The sequence below is a fragment of the Styela clava genome, chromosome 7, assembly GCF_964204865.1.
Source record: "Styela clava chromosome 7, kaStyClav1.hap1.2, whole genome shotgun sequence".
In the NCBI taxonomy this organism is placed as follows: Eukaryota; Metazoa; Chordata; class Ascidiacea; order Stolidobranchia; family Styelidae; genus Styela; species Styela clava.
The window spans coordinates 15,578,481-15,603,108 of NC_135256.1; the positions used below are offsets into that span (position 1 = coordinate 15,578,481).

A 24,628-nucleotide genomic window follows, 5' to 3' on the forward strand; every position below is an offset into this window, starting at 1 on the left:
AATTTCACAATCGGAAATTTGTCGCAATTACGCGTTCAATAAAAGAGCCTACTTTTTTAGTGTATGATGGTCTTTTCTGTCGCACAATATTCAATCCATGACAACGACAAGAATTTAAAATGTCTTTCTATTTTGATTTGTGTTTATGGTAACTCGCGGCTGCGTCGACATACGAAAAGATGAAAGCATTGCTTCTTTAAAATGCCACGGCAATCTGCAAACATAATAATGTAAGAATATATTGCCCGATTATATTTTTTGCGATCTTGCGAATTTGTTATCGCCGTTAGAAAAATCCTGCTATCTGCGATAAATTTCAAGAAAGTACAACTTGATTTAGTACTTATTAAAAATATATTTAAAAGTATATTAGTATATCAAAAACTGTTGACAAAATAAAAGCAATACTACTCAGAAAAAATCATGACAATCCGTGGACACAAAAATGCTTAGTAAAGAGCCCGGTTAAATTTTGTTTTGATTCGTATTTTGTAAATTCGACAAATCTGAGCTGCTCGTAGAACACTTACGGCGCACCCTCCGGTACTGTATACGTACCAATGTGGAGGCAAAACTTATGGTGTTCTTCGTTTCATTTTTAATATTTTGTATTGCCTCATTTCAAATTAGAAAATTGGTTTGCCACCATTGACACCTGCCAGATTTTCTTATTTTATAACTCCTTGCTCGAACACTACTTAGGTACCTATCGACGTGTGTGCCGACACGTGTTTACTTCGAAAATCCGCAAGTGAGGTACTATGAAAGCCAATCGTTCGATTAGGCGACACGCAAGTGACCTGTCGCGTCAGCTGTTACACAAATTTTCAAATTGTAAATTGCTGTTCTAATAGTTGAATATTCGAATATATGACCAGCCCTACTCAGTAACCAGTAATTACTTATCGATCTTTAGATCGGTAAGTATGTTGATAGGTATTTGTCTGTTTGTCTGTCTGTTAGATGCACGCGATATCTAACGAAGGCGTGGTTGAATCTGTCCCAAATTTTGCATGTGCATTCATCATATCTCATCCCAGAAGCCTATTGATTTTGGATGAATTATGTCGTATAATTAGCGAGTTATAAATTAATTAGTGATGAGACACGCGGTGTCACTATAGAGTCATGAATAGAAACCGCATTTTCGATCGATAAGTCTTCGGTTTCCGACCGATATTCTCGTTATTGACTCGATTAATGTTATGTGAATAAACTTGCTTTTTATGTTTCATGTCAATTCTAACGTAAATCGTAACTTGGCTGATAGTTAAGTTACGCAAAAACGTTTCAGGCCCGCAGTGAATTTCTGACTCGTTGCGGTCTCATTCAAACGCTCCGCGGACTCGTTTGAGACCGCGGACTCGGGTTGGGAAACACTGGTCTATTGACTTGTTTGCATCTTTCCTTCTAATAATTTGGGTCTCATCTTTCTGACTAGCAATTTCTTTGCCCCTCCCCCCTCATTTACCTCGTTTCTATCACTACGTGTCACATATCTGGAATTGGTGTTCCATAATCTCCGTTTTATCCAATTGATTTTTATGGGGAAATCAATATGTACTGTACGAAAGTTTACTCGATTTCTAAGAACGGACCATAAAAAGGATTTGAAGATATGATCACAGTTATGCAGCCGGAAACAAATTTTATGGAATGCACTTCGTTTTTGACAGTTTCATGCGATTGGGAAGTCTTTATGTGCTTCGCTTGGAAATTTACACTGCGACATTCAACTTGATCAAGTGATAATTTTTGACTCCAAATTCATACTTACGGGAAGCCATTTTGGTAGCGACTTCCAAATATATGAATACCACAGTCAGACTTTGCAGCTATGTTAATAACATGAAATCGTATTTTGTTACTTGTATGGCATCATCTCGTGGTAACAGAAATGTCGACATTTATGTTTGTTAACAACGGTCGTTGAAGCTAAATATTGGCACCAGATCAGTTAACTCTCATGTTAACATATGGTTTTGTATTCCTGTATATATATATAACTGAATGAGATCCAGAATAAACATGCTTCAAAGATTCATCGAAATAAAACTTCTATGCGATGAATGCCACATTTCAATAGCTCACTGCAGAAAATAGTGTGAAAACAAAATTGGCAGAAATTTCGATATTTGTGATTATATTCTTAGTATATACTTTTATGATGATTGAATCTAAACACAATATGCTCTTTATACTATATTAATTATACATGGCGATCTATTTAGCTTGAGAGTTTTACACCAGCCATTTTGGTGTGTATTTCCGCAGAAGGTGAGTGGAAGGGAGGAAGAGAGGGAAATTTGGTAAGATTCAATTTATGCCTCAAAATGATCGACTGCACTGGATATTTTAATTATCTCTCGAAGTTTTCTCACACCAATATCTCCCGCCAGGAATTGATAGAATATTTCTGGACATTGATACTTGATATCACTGAGGAATCGCATCTCCTTGGCAGTGAGTTGATCGAAGCAGTATCTGAAAAGCAAATTAATTTCATGAGTTGACATTGCGATTGGACAATCTATATTTAACGCCAATGTCTTCAATATCAGGCTATTCCCGTTTGTTCAAATAGCTGATATATAAAATGTGCTGCAAATTAAAGACGTTAATTTCGACCAATTTAAAGAATACTTTAACACAATAGCATCGAAAATAGTCGATCAAAATCGATGACTAACTGCAAATATTTTACCTGGCAGAGCATGGGAATTCAAATCAAATACTACCCCCTCGCTTTCGTGGACAACAACTCGACGGGGTATATTTTGAATTATTTTCAAAACTCGTTCAAAGCCGAATGTCACAAATGCACACTGAAAACGATTCAATTATTTTAAATCAATAATTAAAGAGGTGCGCAATTGGTGTGACTATACTTTTTCAAACATTAGTAACCAAATTACCCAAGTGATGAAGTGAAGCCTTGTTTTGAGCATATTATAGGTCAGCGCTCAGTAGTTCAAGTTGGATCGAACTTCAGTTGTCTAATTCCACGCAGCACTTTGTATTTAGAAAATATACAGGACAGCATTCTTCAAAACTAAAAAACCCTACTCACGAATCAATGTCATATTCATTCATCCACGCAGTAACCGCTTCATCTCCATCTTGTTCTGTCGTTGATTTATCATTTTGATTTTTGTTTTTGTCAGGAGATAATGTGCCATTACTTGTGTTGTTATCTGTAGTATTCTCATTTTTACTCTAAATATTGAATATTATGAGTTTTAATAAATATAATCATAATAGTTTAAACATTGATAATAGTTTTGAGAAAACAGTGTTCATTTGAATTATTCATTTGAACAATGTTCATTTGAAATTTTTTGTCAGGCGATAATGTGCTATTGCTTATTTACTCTAAATATTGATTATTGTGAGTTTTGATACATATAATTATAATAGCTAAAATATAAACCATAGTTTTGTAAGAGTTCAAATCTGATGAAGGATAAAAAAATGCCCAATGCTTTTGTACCGGAGTAATTGACTTACCGAAAATATGTCAGTGCCTTCTATTTCCTTGACTAATGCATCTACCTTTCCATCAAACGTTTCTCCTTCAAATGAATCCAAACTACTGAAGTCTATATATAACTTTGTACCAGTCAAGGCTCCTAAAATTATATTATATTTCATCACAGTGAAATTATATGGCAATAGTTGGGTCAATTTACTGGTTGGCATGTTTTGTTACTTGTCATGCAGTGTTTCAATGATGTATTAAAAATATTGTATTAGATACAATAATAAAGGGTAAGATTCATGATTTCAGAAAAGTTTGTATTCCGCTCATATTTAAAATAGTTTATAAATAGTTTGAATAAGTAAATGGAATAAAAATAATACCAATGGTTAATCATGATAAAATAGAAGGATAAATTACCGAGCCAACCATCGGCTTTATAATCTTGTTCCGCTTTTATCGGAATTATTTCTTTTCGTAGGTTGAAAGCATATTCAGCCTCTGTTCTGCAGTTTGGACTGTCTTTGTACTTCTGTGTCATGCATACCAAAACGATTGCTGCATTTTCCACCGCCTCTGCCATAGCCTAAAATAGCGTGTGTGAAAATAATAATGCTACTAATGCTATTGAACATTAATTATAATTATATATATTTTTTAGTATTAAACGACGTGAAGTCATCATCACGAGATAAGTCTTTTACAACAAGTCTAGTATAACGAATCTTGTCTGCTAAAGTTATATTTAAATGCTTCATTCGTTTGAATATTTTATGTCTCGTAACTGATGAAGAGAGGGCCAACTAAATGTTATTTCCGTAAGCAGTGAAGGTTACCCAATTTGGGTTATAGCATGAGTCGGTCCGAGTTTTGATCCTGTGGATTTGGAGCGAGTCAAATGAGTTTGCCTACATACATACATGAGTCTAAACTAGTCTATTATTCTAGAATCTAGAACCTCAAACATATAAAAGTAAATGAAATGTTGAAACCGAAACAACCAAGTTCAAATTTGTTACCTCTAAGATTGATCCATTCAAATCATGAATATCCATCCAAACATTGTAACCGTGTTTTGTTAGTTCTTCATATACCTGATAGAAACGAGAATGAGTTATAAAGAGTAATAGGTAAAATAGACTTATACGTAATGACTGATAACGTACATTTGTATAATATGCACAGGGATTTCCCTAAACCTATAAGGGAATAACACCCCCGTCCCCACACACTTCAAATTTGAAACCCCTCGCTAAGTTTGAGGTGTGACACCATATTTAGATTCCCAGTATAAATGATTTGTTGTGAATTTGATTTGTATTTGTTTGCCAACAGCAAAATATCTAGCAATTCCCCTGAATTTGATGACACCCACCCTAAAATGAAATGAGCATACTAATCATGTAAGTTGGTGATGAAAGCAAGTTTGATAAAATAGCCATAGGAAATATATACTTAATAATAAAAAGAATGCCAAGTTGGCTGAATTTGATAAGATGGTGCCATTTTTAAGTCGAATAGTAGTTGAAAGTGAAATTACCATAGAAATTATAAATTTCAGTTATTTCATCGTAGAAATTTTTTGAAATTTCAAGACCATTACAACAATACTGAACAATTCCACTGGTTTTCGAGAATGGAACAAAATACTGTAATATTCACGTGTCATATACGAAAAAAGACGTATAATAATTGTTTGAAAGAATCAACAAAACCTGCAAATATGAACTAATTAGCAGGAATTTTCAACACCCTTATGACCACTTCCTCATTAGTTAGTGTATTCGCTTTTAGGATTTTGCGCTCCGCGTAAGGGAACATTGTACACGCCTGCAGTTTTACAGAATACAATATCATATATTCCCGAATGTATATATATTTTTTCCATCATATTAAAATTTCAATTAAATAAACGCTAAAAATTGTTTTGTTAATGCTATAATAAAACCAACTCATTTTTAAGGATGCGTTTACCTGATTCATTAGGGTTTGACTGCTCCACTGGTAACTAATCATAATGTGTTTTTTCATTTCTCGTTTTTTCTCGACGGGAAGTTTCTTTTCCCCGAGCACCCAGAGAATTCCGAGCGCAGTTTCTGCGACGGATCTTTAAAAAAATATATTTCATTTCCAGTACAGTAAAGATTCACAGTAATAAATAATTAGCTAATTTAAATAAAGATATTTTGACCAAATAGTGCTGGGTGAATACAATCGGCAAGTAATGGAAAGCCAAACTTTACCATTCCTATAGCCAGATAATCCGTCAAAGTATCAAAAAAAAGAATATTGAAAATATTGTTCACATTCTACGAGTTTATTATTTGTAAATAATACCCTTCTTCTTTGCTAACTTCCTTTAAAAAATTCATTGCGCTTTCATCTTTCAAGATTTTTTGTTTGACTTCATCTTGAAATGACAACATCCAAATAGTTTCACCAGCTATTTCCTGTTCATCCTCATTTCCTATGATAATTCAAAGAAAACAAAAATGTACTAAAAGTAAAACGGAAAGTATTTTATGTTTAGAAGAAAGTGTTTTACAAAAAAAGTTGCTGAAAGCGAAGCTCTGTGCACTCACTGAGAAGCCGAGAAGAATGATCTTTGAGCGTAGTTAAGAGTGGCTTTTGAAGTGCCAAGATCTATTGAGACTATAAACGAGAATATCGGTCAGAGACCGAAGACTTATCGATCGAAAGTTAATGGATCCCCAAAACAGCGCTCTTACTTCATAGTGACACCTTGTGTTCCATCACTAATTAATTGATAACTCGTTAATTATGTGACATAATTCGCCCAAAATCAATAGGCTTCTTATCCGAGATATGATAAATGCACATGCAAAATCTGGAGCAGATTCAATCTCGCTTTCGTGAAATATTGCGTGCATCTAACAGGAAGACAGACAAATACCTATCAACATACTTACCGATTAAAATTGATAAGTAATGATTATAACGGTCAATTGCGCGTTAGTAGATGGCAATTTACGCAAGACTTAAAGCTGTTTAGAATTAGATCAAAGCGGAGGGGGCATTCAGATGAACACAACCCATTAAAATATATGCGAAAGGATCACCGTACCGAGTAATTAAGTTCAGTTTTTTTGCTCTTATTTTTAATAAATTTACCTTTAATTACGTATTTTTTGTGGTTATTTTTTGAAGCTTATGTAATTTTTTTATAACTGAAAACGATATAAATAAAGTAAGTAGTGTCATTCAAAATTTTAACCAAAAACAAATGCTAAATTTATGGATAGAATGTGTGAATGTGCAATAATTGTCAAGAGAGGCTAAGTCATACAAAATTGGTAATTTCAGTATTGCCACTATTATCAGAGATAGCTGATCATTCAATGTAGGGTAAACATCGATTTACGACGTTTGAATTGATATTATTGCTACGATATACTACAGAATACATGAATTAAATTCAGATTAATATATAAAAACGTAACAAATTCTTGCCATATGAAAACAGTTACCTTTCACAAACATCTGAAGAAGAGGTGGCAATAAGTCCTTCTTCATTATAATTTTGGTATTATCAGCATTATTTGCCAAGTTTTTCAGTCCAACAGTTAATTCATACGCAGTCCATCCATCTACTTTATGATTTGTGCTTGCTACTGCTTTTTCTAATTGCTGTTTTTAAACATGCATTATCATATATATATATATATAATTTCAAATAGCAATACAATTTGAAAGTATAGTCAAATAGTTTTACCGATGTTATCATGTCAATTATAGAAGCATCTGCCGAAATAAGAGCTGCATTCTCTTCGTCAACGATATAAGATAGAGTCAAAATTGCAATCATGTTGATCTGCAACAATAAATCATCTAAGTATGGTTTGCAAATTCAGGATTTCATTTGGGAGTACGCTATTCAGGGCTTCCCAAACTAGGAGCCGCGGCCCTGGAAGGGGCCGCAAAGAGAACACAAATTTTACACAAATTTCATATCAATTGTGCTTTTTCAGACTCTTCATGCGAAATACAATTATTGAAAATAGTGTAAAACAAAAATTTCACGATTTTGAGTGAATACATGATTATAATAGCCTACCGTGTTTCCCCCAAATAAGACAGTGTCTTCAATTTTCTTTCGAAAATAACACTAGGGCTTAATTTTGGGATAGAGAATACCGAGATTTCTTATTATACAAAATATGTATACCGATTTCCATTTGCTTATAAATAGAACGTTTTTATTTAAAATAACTACTACGTATAGATTAATTATTAACCATTTAAAAAGTAGGAAAGGTTTCTTGCTATCGACTGGGACTCAGTGGTTCTCGAACTTCATTGTATTGTGAAGTCCTCAGCCCAAAAACATGCTCAAGTTGCAACTCCCCGTGAAAATACGTATTGATCATATAAACAAACAAAACTTAACAACAGTCAGTGAAATCGCATTTAATGGGCCTTGGTAGAAAGACTGCTTTATATAAATACCAAAGGAAATTTTCTGTAACAGTTGCAAAATTGAACGACGCACTTCCACGGGATTATGTAAAAACAATAGTTGCGATATCGACTAAGTCTTTTTTAAAGGCGAGCGCCTATATTAACATCCTTTTTAAAATTCAGGCTTGGTCTTATCTTCGGGGAAACACGGTAGAATGATGGCGCTTGCATAACAATGCATATTCTGATCGTGAAACCCGATTTGCGGTTTGCATAACAATGACGGCTTTAATCGTTAAGCTAGCGGTTTCCGACGGCAATTTGCTGAGTGCGCCTAGAAACAAATCACATATTATATTTATTCTAAATGTTTTATTGTTTCTCATTGTTGCAAATTATGTGTATACAAGTATGAATCAAATTCATTTTACCATTTTATGTTGTTTACTTTCTGTTACGTAGGTCTATTGTTACGTAAGATAAGAGGTAAACCCTGCCTACATGTTGCAATTTCGTAGGCTGCAGTTTATTCATTTGCTGAACCCAGAATATCAAACATGAGTGATTTTTTTTAGCATTAAAAAAAAAAATCCGGCAGAGATAAGAAAGAAACGTTAACCTTTTGCCTTTATTCATTAGGCCTACATGTTTAAAAACATCAAACGACATAAAGTACATATTAACGATGACAAAATTGTGTTTTGTTTTGAGGCAGCATATTTTTCGTGTAGGTGCGCCATGAGTTTTTTTCCCTGATAATTTGGCGTAGCACAAACCGCTGCCTCATGCTAAGTTTGATCTATAAAATGAACATTTCGAGATAAGGACAATGTCGTCGGTGGTCAGACATCATAACTCATCATTTAGGCCTGCATAAACATACATTGAGGCAAGGGTGGACTTGCTATGCAACAAAAAGCATTCTCACCCATTACACTAAATAATTGAGTAACGATAATCTGAATAAATATGTGCTTGTTTTCGTTATTTGGTAGATATATAATAATAGTTGAGAATTAGCTGTGCCAAGAAAACATCAAAAATGCATATTTCGGACTGTTTAGCATTATTAACGTGGATAAGGGCCGCGAAAAATTTTAATATATCAAAAGGGGCCGCGAGCTCAAAAGTTTGGGAAGCCCTGCGCTATATGATATATTTCGTATTATGCATGGCGTGACGTCATAGTGACAATCCGTGACACTATGGGTCGATAACGTCACCTAGCGTAATATTTAATATATATATCACATAGTTTGGATTCAAAAACGGATTAAGAAGCTCAGAGATGTAATGAAACGTCATCGTGCCAGAAAACGTGACGTCACAACACTTATTTCTGGTCGCTATACGGATCGCTAGTGCTTGCAAATATACACAAAATATAAATGGGGTAACCCAACGGGTCATTTTCTCAATACCTGTTCCAAATCAAAAATATTGCGTGCAACATTCTTTCCGCAAAGAAAGTAACAACAACTTTGCTAGAAGCTATTTTATTTCGCTGAACGTTAAGTTATTCGCCAACTTAAAAGCGTAACAAGTTTAGAATCAAAGACTTTAGTATCTTTTCATGAACTACTAGGGTGCTGGATATCAAATTTCAACGTTTTGTGGCTGCAGACGGTCACGTAACAAAGACATTACAACGACACCCGTGTTAGAGAACGGAAGTCGGCGGTCAAGTAAGCCAGATTATAATCAAGGCCAGCGACGCCAGTATTTGCTTTTTGATTTAGGCTGGAAAACAAAAATATTTACCATTGGGCTTTCTTGTTTCGAATAGAACAATAGAGTTTCAGTAGATTTTGAGCTTCGGAATAACTTTTTATTCCCGGTGGTTGCACAGTTGTACAAAATTGCTAAACGACTGACAATACTTTCTGACTTAAGTTCCTGTAAAATCACAAAGTAATACACATATCAATCGACAAATATTTCTACAGAAACAAAAGTAACAAAACTGCATGAATAATATAGAATATTGCTATTTTTCACAATCAAAATACAACATACTTACTTGACTTGTAATATCTTCTCTTAAAGAAGACGTCAGAACAGCAATCATTCCAACTCGGCCGAGTTCTTCACCAATGTTTCGACTTGCATGAGAGTAGTTCCAACATACGCGCAGTAGCAAGTTTATATCGCTGGAAATCACATGTAATAAAACACAATTCAAATTCTTGCTTACGAAAGCAGATTAACAAATTGCAACGGTGCTTATCTGGTGATTTAATAATATACATGGAAGGCGTATCAAAAACAAAAGGGTGTGTTGTCTAATTGTAAGAAAGGGTAACAATACGGCTAATGAGTAAACTTTGGTCGTTGGATTATATATACACTTACTCAGAAGCTTTATCCAAAGTTGTCATTGATTTCTTGAATACCACGCCGACGTGATATTTTGCCAAAGCATCCCCAAGCATAGTTTTAAACTCCTGAATGCGAAAGTAAGGAACATGTTATAACTGGAGAAACTTTGTTGGAAATTCTGTTATCGGAAACTAGTATAACCTGGGCTAATTTCTAATTATGATAAAAATTCAGACACATAAAAATTCATCATAAAGAAGATAGTATATTTTTGTTCATGAAGATTGTATATAATTTTTTTTTTCAATTGATGATATGATGTAGCCACGAAAATTGAATTAAAAATAATAAATTCAATTAAAAGGTGTAATATATCACTTTTTGACAACGTATACGATCAATGCTACATCATAGATCATTTTCATACTAAATAATCAATATTTGTTGGCAGACATAACGCGTCAAATACGTGCAGTACAAAACAAGTCGCAGACTTAATGAATTCTTTGAACTTGTCGTTGCATAGGTGGATATAATTAGTTTTTGTCATCTTCTTTATCGATAACATTTTCTGTGAATTGATTATACAATACATAGTTTATAACTATTTGAATGTTGTTAATTTTCCCAAAACCAGTCCACCAATTTTCCCAAAGTGTAGCAAATTATATATCATTTTGGCAGTATTCTCCCGCTAATCCAAGTCTTCTAAGAGCTGTTTAGTCTAGATTTAGAAAGTGAAAATATTCGAAAACGCTTAACAAATAAACTACTGAAAAGGGCAAAACTAGCACGTAATTTGCAAATAAAAAAACTTGGTTGGGTTTACTCACCTCTCCCTTGACGGCATGGTATAAATCGTCAAGTTGTTTAAGTGATTCTGGTTTGACCAATTGCGATCTACTGATTTGTTTTGCAACGTTTTTCAATTGCTGCAATGCATCTATGAATAACGATAGTAATCGTAAAACAGTGAACATGTTTTCAAGTATTCGATTTTCTTGTGCTCAATGTGAGAATAAACATTGCAAATCAATTAAATTTTTGCATTTTTGAAACCATAGCCTAATAGTCAGCTATTTTGATTTTGAAAAATACTTTTTCAAATTATATTGTTGGTGCTGGGTGTTTTGTAAGTTATGATCGCAGGGTGTTTTCAAATTTTGTGTGATTCAAATACACAACCTAGTACTTAGATTAAAGTGATGTATTGAAAAGCCGATATTTAAAAACAAATAGTTTATCAGACAGTATAACCAACCTTCCAACTTCATATCACTTCCCATGATAGTCAACTAAAACTAAATAATCTGTAAAAACTAGAAGCTGCGAAAAACAATGATATTTAGAAAAAAAAATTTTTTGAGTGGCAGGCAGAGGAGAGCCCGTCCTCTCACTGGACTGTGGATTTAGATTCGCCCGTATACTAGCAAATATGATAGTATATATCTTATCTTTTTTGTAAACTGTTTTGGAAAATACTCCAATAAACAGTTCCTACATCAATCATATCAGTTAATCTCGTGGTGTGTCACTGTTCTATCAAGTAAACCGAACTTAAATTACATGCACGGGAATAATAATCTCAGTCTCTCTCCACTGTCGCACATTTCAATTTGAATTATGGGAGCTCGCCATGATTCTAAACATCCAATGGTGGAGACATGTGGGAAAACATGTGCAACCCGACAACATTATTTTATTAGGGCAAACAGAATGAGTCCTCAAATAACGATTAAAAAGGAGTTAACTTTAAGTTAAAATATACAATCGAGGCCTGCAAGCAATTTTATCAACCGTCCTACATACGACCCATAAATACGTGAATATAAAATTTTGCTACTCATTTTCTACAAATAGAGTAACAACTGCTAAACTTAGACGTATGTATGTATATTTTGATTGCGTTTGATACGTTTCTTCTACTATTTGCTATACATTCACAGAATTAGTTGTTAAGAGAAATTATTAAATGAGTTCCGAGCTATACGGGAAACCAAATTTAGATTTAGGAAGTTCGTAGTTTTTTGAGCTGCCTCTCATTATAAACGAACTAAAAATGAATCACTTTAAAATACATTATACGTAACGCTATGCAGCTAAAAGGCAGGAAACTGGAACACATACCAATAAGCCAATATGAAAGCGATTTATATCGCTGACACAGAAATAGGTCATTAACCCTATTTTTTTTTTGATAAATAATCTCTTCTAAGAACTAACAATCTATCACTGAATTTCATTGAATTTAATGGTGTATTTAGGTCTTCCTTCGCTGTTTGATTGATCACGACGACAGCCAGGCAAGATTAGTCACCACATATTGCCAAGCTATCTGTCTCATTCCAGTAAATGTTCAAACAATTGTTGTTACTATTAGGCTAGAGGTAATAAGCAATGATTTGAAACAAATAAAGCGTGCAAAGTTTCGTAGATTAGAAAATTTAAATTGCTAATGAATAAACGGGCTGAAATAAGATATTGCATGGAAAAACCTCAGTCTTTCTTTTCCGTTTTCTTCGTGCTTCCTATCCAAAATATCGGATATGCACAAAGTACCGCAATATACCTGAACGAGACATTATTTAGAACGATGAACAAGAATGACTTTTGTACAAAATAGTTAGTTAATTGTATGAAACACACGTAAAATTGTTTCATATTCTTGCAAAATACGCCTGAGGAAGTTTCCATTATTTTAATTGTCTTGAATACCTCGACAAAACTGTATGCTCGACAACTCGTTCTGTCGAGCATACAATTTGAAGTGATTTCTGGTATTCACTGGCGACATCGTTGAAAAATCACAATAATATCTTGTCTTTTGCATAATTTTGACGAGTCGTTTGTGAACATGGCTTGGAGAAACACTATGAAATGGGCATGTTGAGCTAAAATGTCCGTGAATTATTCAAATATTCACTGGAATCTGTGCTCTAACTTCTAACACACAAGAAAACGTACACGCGTGTCGCGTGCTAAAACATTTGGCCAGTTAATAAATAACTAAGGAAGAATTTTAATCAAATACAGTAGAATTTACGTACGTGGTGGGCCAATTGCTAGCATGGGCGGAAATGTGCTTTTGGTATTTCAAAGAAATTTCATAGCTCATAGTTCGAATAAAATTCAGGAACATCACTAGTACCTTTTTCATATACAATCTTCTTCATATCTAACATTGAACCGCTTCCTTACCTTGTATACAAGTATTTTGTGTCTATTAGATACTGACTTTACAACAATTAATAGCAAAGGTTTATTCCATAATTCTGTCAATCCTAGCAATATATTATAAGATTATTTATTAAAAATTTATCATCGCTGTTTGTTACTGAACTGATAGCTGAATATGACACAGTTGTGCCTACCAGACGGTGAAAATACAATTGTTCATTACAACACTTTAGTGTTAATTGACAGCAATTCACACCTTGTTGAAAATAAAAAATAAGAAGAAGTAGCAAGGTCACCATACTGCTTTATGACAAATAATTGTGAATCAAGCTCGGCGCTCTGTTCATTTAGGATACATGTTGAGTTATTCATAAAGAAAACCTAATTCATACCTTGCAACTATGTGCTTATGTATAAATTTTTTTTTATAACTATAAGTTTACCTGTAACGGTGTGTGTGTGTGTGTGTGTGTGTGTAAACCGTGTAGACTATATCTGGTATGGGATAAATACTAACGAATGTAAACTGTGAAGACTATGTCTGGTATGGGATAAATACTAACGAATGTATTATAATATTAATGTATGCATGAAAATAGTGTTACAAGAGCTTATCTTTACACGTAATGGTAAGATGGTTATTATTTTGCAGTTGATGAAATATTTAACAGTAAAAAATTCGCTCATAAATACCACTTTGTATAGTTGAATGGAGTAATTCTCCTTCATATCCAACTTTTAATTAATTCATCTTTAACCGTTTGTAGTTGATAATTCTAATATTTCCAAATTTTTACAATCAAAATGGGAGGGCATGTTTTAGGGAGATTAATTTGCGGATAACATTCTCGTAATATTACAATCACATGTAGTTAAGGTAAAACAAGAGAGCAGTATTAAAATAGAATCAAGTAGTATCAAATCTTTTACAGTATGGCCAGTTTGGTCTGACCACCATATCGCTGAAATTCCATCGGGGAACCATCAGAAAGTTCGCAATATTTTATTTTGATGATGTCATTCATTATACATAACTTCAAAATGAAAAACGAATCTCATATGGATCACAGAAATTAAAATGGATAAAGGTAATACCCCTCTAGCGACAACAATCTTTAGATACTAAAAATTTTAAAGCAATTGAACCAGTAAGAAAAGCTATTTTTTTCACAATCACAATAACAACAAAAATTCAACGAAGCGATATAAGGGTATATTTCGTGTTTAAAAGTATTGTGTATTGTTTTATTGTAAAAATATCTCATATTGTCAACGAATCAATTAATATATTATCAAATGAATATTTACGAAAAAAAATAAAACCTAAAATCTTACTTTTATGAGAAAAGGAGAAAAGACGTAGGCCTACAGTCTAAGGAGAAAACAATATGATTGCTTTTCTGTGCCATATTGATTCGACCTGCTTCAAGTGTCGGGACAATCAGAATTTAGTATGGATGTTCCCCATTTCCTTGTTTATAGGTAACAATAACAAATAAGCAATAGGTTAACAATAACGTATCAAATGTAACTTATGCCGACACACAGACACTTCTTTCGCTCAGACCAATGTCATTGCTCCGACAGAAATTCAAACGTGATTGTGGACACTGCTTTTTTAGTACTATTTGTTGTTTTTCAGTTTTACGTTGTGTTTCCAAAAATTAGTTATAAATCAAATAACTTTATTGTCATTATAACTTCCGAGGATCTTTAGTTCAGTTGCAATAATCGAAAATTGATACCGCAAACGCTGCGATAGGCTTGCCTAATATTAGCTAACAGTATCTGTAAGCGGCATGTGATTTATTGTTTTGAATAAAAATGATAGTTTTGAATATGGAAAAATTTTTGCAAGGGTAGAGTATAGGGATAATCTTTCTGTGGTCTAGGGTCGGGGAAACGTTCATAGCGTAATGCTTTACTGTAGTTTGATATAGTTCAGTAGCTTTTGCCAATTAGTGGTCGCCCGTAACTTTGCTCAGAGTTGAGTTGAGTGTCTGTTACATTTAAGTAAATGTGCATGGTTTATCTTCGGTCATATACTTAAAAAATATGCTGCTGCGACATCCTCGCGTCATCGTCATATTTTTTGAAATGTTCATTTTTAAATGGGAACATTTATATTTTACGCGTAGAATATGTTGGCTGCGCGATAGATAGGTCTGCAGGTAGATAAATAAATAGATTCAGAAATTCGATTCTTTTTGTGTTTTTTACGATAGCGATTGTATTCCACAACTACTGAACTACCGAGTCCCGTGGATTTGAAGCTTTAATAAAATGGCTAACGCGTCTATGGAAACGGTCCCGAAAAGCTTAAGAAATCTGAGGGCTTGTCTTCTCTGTTCATTGATTAAAGTAAGTTCTGAAGTTATCATACTACCATACCGTACCGGTACTTTGTTCTGGAGTAACTGATGTTCCTGTATTCAGATATGTTTACATTTCAGCATTTTTGTTTACTTACGTCTGTACGTTGCGGTACTGCTCCCATGCCTGAATGGGGTTTTCTGAAGTAGACTACGCGCCATCAAGTGCCGTACTTCTAGTGGGCGTAGCATAACGATTTTATTAATATAATATTCCTAACCCCCACCTGAGTACGTCACCCAAAAATTACATCAATGCGACGTCACAATCGCGTCATAGAGCTTGCTAAAGTATAGCTACGATTGTTCGAAATGGCATCTGTGCCGACTATAACTGTATAATGAACTCACTAACGTCTGAACGTCAGCGATCTCTCTTTTATCGGTATCGTTTCAACGAAAAAAAAGCTTGCTCGATTTGGAATGATTGTCTGCGCGAACATGCGTATTCTTTAAGGGCCCGTATTACGTCACTGGACTTTGCAGTGATGTAATTTTCGGATGACGTAGTCAGGTGGGAGTTAAGAATGCCATATGCAAAAATTGTTGAGCCAGGCCATATAGAAGTATGTGCGGAGTGTACTTCAGGAGAACCCCTGAATGCTCTGTACTGATTAATCTGTATTAATATGTATTAGGCCACATATCATTTCATATTTTGCATTGCCAGGCCCATTCCTTATTTGGGGTATCCTCAAAATTCATTAGGACTGTACCGTACATCTATATTCTGATATTCATGGCTAAAGTATAGCTTTTTCTTCTCAAGACTATAGACCAGTTTGAATATGATGGTTGCGATAACTGCGATGAATATCTTCATATGAGAGGAAATCGAGATATGGTTTATGATTGCACAAGTTCTTCATTTGATGGGTAAGCTAGTTAGGCGTGTTTTCTATGACTTGGTGTCTGCATTATCTTTATAGATTTGGTTCATGGTCAAGGAGTTCTTTTTTAAACAAAGTTGGGGAAGGTCATCTTTAATTAAAAGACCATCTTTGCCTGTTCCTATTTTTAACTTACTGACATAAGCTATCAAACTTGAGGTTTACTCTTTATGAGGTGTTATGCATATGCCGGTGTGGCCTTATTGGATCACTTTTGTGTTTCAATTTTATGTCGGATGTAGGCACTAAGATGGTATCATTGCTGATAACCGTTAATTGGAGATTAGGTTAGTCTTATTTATAGAAAATGCCACACAAATCTTCAAACATTTAAAAGCTTGACATTACCTCTCAAAAACTATATTTATATTCATAAATTGTGGAAAGTTTTATCAAATAGCATGTGGAATTAATTATTAGGAAAATATTGAAAACTATATAGGAAAATATTAATAAATTCTTTCGAAACGCCATTGTCATGTACTACAATAAATACTGAATAGATACTTCATGTTAAATTTGGTTCCATATTTTCATTTATATAATTACCAGTCAACATAAAACAACTACGAGACCTTGCTATCATTGTTTATGATACTTTGTTTTATTCAGAATAATTTCGTTAATGAGCCCAGAGGATAGTTGGGTTGCTAAATGGCAAAGAACAAGTGAGTGAATATTTGTCTCATCTTTGAATTGTCGGCATGTTAGCTATTATTTTCACAATGCATTTTATGCAAATGTCTTACTATAGGTATAGTTCATACAAAGAACAAATAATTTTTGCTTTTATCGGTTTTATAGATAACATGTGAATTTTTAGTAACAAATCATTTATAGATGGAACACTGCTTACGCGTGTTGAGGAGTAAGATGTTCACCTCGTTTTAGTCAAAATTCAAGTATTGTGAATCGCTGAATTCACACATTTATGTTTATCACTAGAGATTGTTAGAAGTCATTTTGGATCTCAATTAACTGTGAGTCTAGTTTCACTATGAATGGTTTTGTTTTCAGAAAATTTCAAACCCGGATGCTATGCCATATCCGTCACGGGTCGACTTCCTGCAAGTATTATAAGAGATTTGAAAGCAACATCTGGAGTTGTTTACAGGTCAAGAGACACAAGTCAGAAGTCATCAAGTTGATGATTAGTTAGAAATGTGTGTTGCTCCCTACTTACTGGTGAGGGCCGCTATCTGGTTTAGTGGGATGCGAATTTCAAAACAAAAATTGTCATCCTATCAACTGCAATGTATATAATATCACAGAAGATATGCAATTGAAAGTGTGTGTTCACTAGCTGAAATTTTCGCTTCATGATGTACTGCAGATTTTCAACCATTGTTCTCTCTTCGCAAATTTCAGAAGTGAAATTAACTCCTTCAATAATAACATACTATTCCAGCAATATTATGTGATCCTAATAGCCACTTCAGTGCTTGTAAAACTTACCCCCAATTAGAGAACATGTTATTAGAGGTGTACCAATACCACTTTTGTCACCGATACCAGCTAAAAAGGCCGATATCGATACACCGATATTCGAAAACGACCGATATTCCGATACTATTCGATTATTACCTCAAGTGTGCAGTACAGGCGGTTTAAAATAATAGTCTTTGAGCATTATTAATAGTGCACATTATTTCCGTATAAAAAAAGAAATATCACACACATATATATTAAGAAGTAGATGTTTGGGATCCAAATGCGTTAATTGATTCAGATGCATTGAGCACTGGCGCTAGTAATCTCTGTGTTCAATTAGAAAACTAATAGGATTTGGCTACTGTTGGTGGTAAACTAAATAAATGTTTAGCCTACTTATCATATGAAACTGATACATTGAGGTACGTGTGCAGGATTTTGGGCCAATATAACGTCGTATTTTATATTTTACACATCGGAACATCAACTAATATTCGATGGATATATTGTTCCATATTTACCATGTGATATTAAAAATTTTAATGTAAAAATTTGGCAGCGAAAACACTCAAATTGATCGAGCCAGTTTGGCTGATAAATGGCTAGAGACAGGCCAGAATACGATTCCCGTTTCTATTAGCGAGTTTGGGGACGTGCATGGCTCTTAGTTCTCGATATATATCAAAGAAAAATAATTTTAAGATCAGTATTCTAACCTAATTTTTAAAACATTCTGGATCATATTGAAAAGCTAAATATATCGGAAATATCAGTCTAAATTTGGCCGATACCGATACACTACCGATGCCGAAAAATTGGCCGATATCGATACATCTCTACATGATATAGGTTATTCCGCCATTTGATGAAAATTTTTAAAACTGTTCGAGGTACTTATGACTTAAAACAGGCTTTTTGTGTGGAATTGCCATGCATGCGTATCTGAAGATGATAAGAGACACTGGTTTACCACCTCATTGTGGAATGCAATCATTTTTCACATGATTTGTTCAAATGTGCTTTTATGATAATATAAATTTTGAAGAGTCTATAGTGTGTCATTAAAGGTTTAGTTCTCTGGGACAGAGTGCTTGGGCATTACAGGCAGCGTACAATAAATATATATACGAAACTCTTAATTGGCTGGAAGCCGGAATGTTCAAAGAACATCAAATCTTACTAAATTAACCTAGTAAGATTCGCCAGGCGTTTGTAGGATTAAATGATCTGAATATGCTATTAGAATATCCATTGTGCAAATCTACATGCATCAATCGTCGCACACACAGATTTCCGTATTATGAAAGACGAGCAAAGTAGCCTCTGTTATAATTGCTCATGTAACTATTGTTTGTGATTGTTGAATTAGGACTAATCGCTGGATGGGCTAAATCTGTACTAAATCTGATCGATGGTATTGCTTTCGCTTGCACCATTGTTTTTTTTCTGTGTATAAAATTTCAGTTCAACATAAATAAAGCTAAGCTATTGGAAAATAAGAAATATCAAATACTTGACAAGTTTCCTTTCAAGATAACTAGCAAGCCTGCACATAAGCATTTTACTATTAGGCCAGCAAAGGTTTTTTGTTCCCAAAATAATTTAGATAATATATATCAACAAATGTACCAACGAACATATATTTACGGCACAGTTATTTCATACCAATATAGTGTGTAAAAAATAAAGTTGTTGAAAAGGTTATATTATTGAAATAGGCGAATTCACAACATAAAACTTACAAATAATACATTGCCGCTTTCTCAGGCCTGCAAGATATATTTACAAGCTCTGTAATTTGGTTAAATATTGTTCTTGAAAGTTATATAGCAAGCCCAAAAACACTGACGATACAATACATTGTTTTATTTTCCCATCTTAAAGTGCAGCTTCCATCTGTTCCGTTATCCCAAAAGCATGAACTAGCAGTGTGTAATCCAGCACCATTTTTCTGCATTATCACAGCAGTGACGATGTACTTGAATGGTCTTCCCAGCTTAGTCAAATGGTTGAGACATTGTTCGACTACATTTGAGGTCCATTGGTTTACTTTGTTGTGTTGATAAGCGTTTCCGCCAATCGTATTTTCTATAGATTCCTTTATGATGTTGCTAACATCATCAACAACAAAAGTTGTTTCTTCGCCTGTCTGAAAATCATCCATAACTAATTTTAAAAGCGATAATACGAAGAGCAAGAGAAGACAATTCCAAAACAAACAAAAGAAAACTGCCGAGATTCGTAGCCTAGCAGCCAGAGATTTTATTGGTGGTGGCCGGAGTTGCTAAAAATACCATTCGGTTTGAAACTTTTTGACAGGGGTGTTTTAGAGGCCAAATTTAAATTTCGAGTTGGCTAACTTGCTGTCTATATAAATCAAGAGTCGTGGTATTTTTGTCAGCGTTTACTGCCTTATTTTCTGTCAAAAATGTGTATTTCATATTTACACTTTTAACGGTAGATAGATACGACCATAGATATCATACTACGGCGATTCAGTTCCGAGCGAAATACAAACAATTTTCGCCGTTATATACCGACGAGACCGCACCCGGCCTTCCTCCCGAATACATGTAGATATTTTATTATCTGCATTTATTGTATACTAAATAAATTATACTCATTGGAATTGCAATAATAGCTCAAATTTGATAGATTTGCAAGATCGAAAAAACACGAATTAAAACTGGATTTATTCGTGCAGCTCACCACATATTTTCATATCTAGAGTAAAAGTGCTTTTATTTTAACTTAAGTCGACGCAATCGCGAGATACGTTGAACACAGTTATTATGGTAAGACCTTTTAAAATGCTCGAATCGGCCACAAATTGAATATTTCGGGCAATAGAAAAATTATTATCAACTAAAAAAGTAGGCGGTATTAGCAGCGAGTGTCAGGATCGCAGCGACATCTTCACAAATCGTCGCAAAGTATTTATTATATTAGTATATTTTACATAGTTATTTTGAACCACGCGACGTAAAAAAAAAATTCGAGCGACATGTAATAGTGAAGTTCACTCCAGCATTCCAGGGATGGCTAAAATATAGGCAGAATAGTGTCAATACAAGCTGTTATGATATGCTCTGGGAGAAGTCAGTTGCCCCTCAACAAAAAATATAGAAATAACGTATATACCAGTGTTTCCTAAACTTTTTTCTGCTAGCGCCCACTTGGACGACTTTTTAGCTAGCAAACGCCCCCCCTGACAAAAAAGTCAAAGCAACTTTGAAATACCACCAGCTTGACAATATCTGGCTTCATTTCAGTCAAAAACAGTCTTGAGATTCGTCTGACACTGTCGATAAAAGTGCGGTCACTGCACTAAATACACGCTCAAGCGAGACTAAGCTGGCAAGAGCATTAAAAAAATATTTTCACACGATCTCACACGTGAGGATATTTCAATTTGATTCTGTTGCCAGGGAGATGTAAAACTGAACTTTAGTTTGAAGGTTAAAACCCAATGGTACCCAACTATCTCCAAAAAAATATTTAATTTTCCCTTTAACTTCTGTTTGCGTATGATTATACTCGGAAGTTTCGCAAAACGTTCAACTACTCGCTTGGTTTTCTGCTAAAGCGCACCTTCTGCTATCCGGACAAGGAAATGAAAGAGTACAAATACAGAACATTATGTGGTTGTGCCGAGAAGAATCTGCCCGTTACTTGAGGGATTGATAGAGGTGACCAGCAGTGATTCCAGCATGACGAGGCGACCCCCCAAACGTATACATTAAACCAGACGCTTGCTGTGGGCACCTTAATTATCGGACTGAAATCTTTCAGGTTTTGGTATGTAGGGTGTTCGGAGGACAATTAAAATCGGGACAATTCTCAAACGATTGGTGAAGCTGAAATTGCAGAAACAAAGAAATACCCAGAGATGAATGATTAACAATGTTGCAAAAATAATGAACTTCTTTTTTCAATGCCAAAAAGATCATTTGGAACATATTCTAAATCTGGAAACAACATAGTTTTTGTGCAAAACGTCCTAAATTTTCCGACACTTTAGGGTACAAACATACGCAAACAGAAGTTCAAGTGTAGACAAAACTAAATAATTCACTCCATTCTCGTTTAAGTAATTGAGATATTGATGGTTTCGTTTTTGGGGACCACGCTGTATAATGTTTTTAATATAAATCAATTAAATATGCTGCTTAAGTTGCAATGTCGAACATAACATAGCTAGGTCTTTGCCAATTTGTGTTTTAGGCTACTTATGTAGCCTTATTATTCAATGACCCAAGAAATAAAAATGAACTAGTCGCAACATGGAGATGGTCCTATCTGACGTACGTCAGTTCAATCAGATGCCTAGCTCTCACGTGTTGTTCTTAACAAAACCAAAATTATAACATAAGGGTGTTGTAGGTTACTTACACTATACCGCTTCAAAGCACCATAGAACCCGATAGTAAAACGAAGCTGTTATTCAATACAGTACAACGAAACGTGAAGTGCATGGTGAAGGAAGCATATGCCGTATGCGCTAGACTAGTATTATTATGAAACAATACGAATTTAAAAAAGTCATAATACTCATTCTACGTTAAGCGAAAAATTTCCAACACCGAAATCACAACCAAACTAGTTTGAACCAAAACATAGCAGTAAATGACATAAAATATCACACTTCTTGTGAGTTCCCGTATTGATGTCAGCGCCCCACAATCTGCCAGTTTGACAGCCAGCGCCCTCCAATGGACCTTTCCCCGACCTTTGACCCCCGAAAAATTCTTCCTATACTTTACCATTGCAAAATTTTCAGGGCTATTTTAAGAGTGCCTATGCGAGTTGGCGCCTGTAAAATGGGGTATGTGTTGCAAACCATCATTATGATTCATCGCATACAACAATCTGTTTTTTAAAAGTACCGGTAAAGAATTTTAGCTTGGTCTATCACAGCTATTTCTACACTAATTTTTTGTTACTGCAATTAAATTAAAACTCCTAGGAAGACAGAGTGATCATTGAATTATCTGATTTATATTTAAGTTTCTGAAAAACAACTGAAAACTGACGAATAAAGTTAAAAAACGCGAAAACGAGATAATGTTTACGACCACGCTTGAAAATCTGTCTCAGTGAGAAAAGTGTCTGAGTGGATGCGAAAAGGGAGCATTGTTACGTCACTTTTTGCATCTTGCTGATTGGCCAATGTCACGATGTAAACAAGGAAGTCGATGCTCGGGGAAAGGTCCATTGCCCAAATCGCCATCAGCGCCCACCAAGTCATCATAAAGAAACAATAAAACATTTATAGAAATGCAATGTAAAATATTAAATCATATTTTAAGTATATTTAACACAATTCTGTTAGTTTTCACGGCGCATTTGGCAACTCGCCACGAGAATCCATTGGGAACCGCTTCATTACACCGTTTTCTTTATCAATTTTACACTTTCTTTTTTTGTTGTCATTTTGACAATTTTTTTTTTCAATAGATAGTTTTGTACTTCATACTTTATTACATATTTACATAGTTCATAGCTTGGCGTTGAAAATCCACCCTTCGGTTTCATTCTAGCTCCAATAACAGCTGAGTTATTTGATTCGGTACAACAACACGACGAAAATTTCCCATAAGACTCCATTATTTTGCGTTTTCCAAATACGGCACAAGATGGCGTTCATGAACTTGTTTATCATTAGGCAAGTTGGTTGCCGGCCGTTGGTTTTGGATACCGCAGCTTTATGTCAACCAATTTTAGAAAACTCAATTTGGGGTAGCATTTTCATATTTATCCCGGGGAAAGAAAAGAATATCTCACAACTTAATAACATGACAGACCTCGGCCTTTCGGCCTGTTACCAGTTCATTTCGGGTATGGGATCAGTAGTCACCTATTCGTTTCAGACGCTAGACTTGATGGTGGAGGAAGCGGTAGCCGACCAGAGATTACTTGTACCACCCTACGGTGGTAAGGAGACCAGCGATCCTCTCGAACATAATTATCCCCCACGGGATTCGAACCTGTGAATGCACGCAAGATATACAAGAGTAGGATGGCAGGCGTATTCTTAACGCTTAACACGATGCACCACCCACCGATGAAACCCGTCCTGCTACTGGCATCAGTATTACCCAGATAAATTTTGAATTTAAGTAAAATCATTAGTCACGGCTCAGCTGATGCTGCTGGTGAATCATCAAATAAGTAACGTAAAATACGTTTGGCCGAAAGCCATTCTTTACACCCAATGATCTCTACACAACCATGCTGATGCTGGCATGTCCAGGCGATAACCCATACATTTGCATCCACAGAATTTAGAACCAACATACAAATTGCACCCATGGACATTTGCACCCACGAACATTTTCACTCACGTACATTTGCACCCACGGACATTTTCCCCCAGTACATTCGTACCCACGTACATTTGAACCCGCAGACATCTGCACCCACGTGAATTTGCACCGACGTACATTTTCATCTATGAAAACCCGGTGAACAAATTCTAATAAACCCCTCCGCGGGAGAATTATTTCACAAGTTGAGGACAGAAAGAACTACCGTATTTCCGC

The 24,628-nt window shown here is 34.8% G+C and overlaps 3 protein-coding genes across 3 annotated transcripts; 1 reads left to right on the forward strand and 2 right to left on the reverse strand.

Moving 5' to 3' along the window:
- Positions 1-1,519: 1,519 nt before the first annotated feature.
- LOC120328542 (uncharacterized) lies at positions 1,520-11,598 on the reverse strand. Its single transcript, XM_039395059.2, has 14 exons — positions 11,478-11,598; positions 11,050-11,159; positions 10,250-10,341; positions 9,918-10,047; positions 9,659-9,793; positions 7,212-7,310; positions 6,967-7,126; positions 5,816-5,945; positions 5,453-5,585; positions 4,498-4,572; positions 3,899-4,064; positions 3,508-3,629; positions 3,071-3,216; positions 1,520-2,484 (listed from the first exon to the last, which is right to left on the reverse strand). Exons 1-14 carry the CDS (start codon positions 11,500-11,502, stop codon positions 2,322-2,324), a joined length of 1,686 nt encoding a protein of 561 aa, XP_039250993.1. The 5' UTR covers positions 11,503-11,598; the 3' UTR covers positions 1,520-2,321.
- Positions 11,599-15,536: 3,938 nt separating this feature from the next.
- Positions 15,537-19,137, forward strand: LOC120328368 (transcription elongation factor SPT4-A-like). The gene is made up of 4 exons (XM_039394830.2): positions 15,537-15,754; positions 16,535-16,641; positions 17,268-17,323; positions 17,673-19,137. The coding sequence occupies exons 1-4, from the start codon at positions 15,677-15,679 to the stop codon at positions 17,801-17,803; spliced, it is 372 nt and encodes a 123-aa protein (XP_039250764.1). The 5' UTR covers positions 15,537-15,676; the 3' UTR covers positions 17,804-19,137.
- A 573-nt stretch (positions 19,138-19,710) lies between these two features.
- Positions 19,711-20,344, reverse strand: LOC120328369 (dynein light chain Tctex-type 1). Its single transcript, XM_039394832.2, has one exon. It carries the CDS (start codon positions 20,248-20,250, stop codon positions 19,909-19,911), a length of 342 nt encoding a protein of 113 aa, XP_039250766.1. The 5' UTR covers positions 20,251-20,344; the 3' UTR covers positions 19,711-19,908.
- Positions 20,345-24,628: the final 4,284 nt, after the last annotated feature.

What these genes read in the sequence shown, in the direction of transcription:
- LOC120328542 (XM_039395059.2), bottom strand. Translation starts at nt 11,502, where the DNA reads ATGGGAAGTGATATGAAGTTGGAAG. An exon ending in AAGTGATATGAAGTTGGAAG is followed by an intron (nt 11,160 to 11,477) that starts GTTGGTTATACT and finishes CGTTATTCATAG; the next exon opens with ATGCATTGCAGCAATTGAAA. An exon ending in GAGAAGATATTACAAGTCAA is followed by an intron (nt 9,794 to 9,917) that starts GTAAGTATGTTG and finishes GTGATTTTACAG; the next exon opens with GAACTTAAGTCAGAAAGTAT.
- LOC120328368 (XM_039394830.2), top strand. Translation starts at nt 15,677, where the DNA reads ATGGCTAACGCGTCTATGGAAACGGTCCCGAAAAGCTTAAGAAATCTG. An exon ending in TTCTCTGTTCATTGATTAAA is followed by an intron (nt 15,755 to 16,534) that starts GTAAGTTCTGAA and finishes TTTCTTCTCAAG; the next exon opens with ACTATAGACCAGTTTGAATA. An exon ending in ACAAGTTCTTCATTTGATGG is followed by an intron (nt 16,642 to 17,267) that starts GTAAGCTAGTTA and finishes TGTTTTATTCAG; the next exon opens with AATAATTTCGTTAATGAGCC.
- LOC120328369 (XM_039394832.2), bottom strand. Translation starts at nt 20,250, where the DNA reads ATGGATGATTTTCAGACAGGCGAAGAAACAACTTTTGTTGTTGATGAT.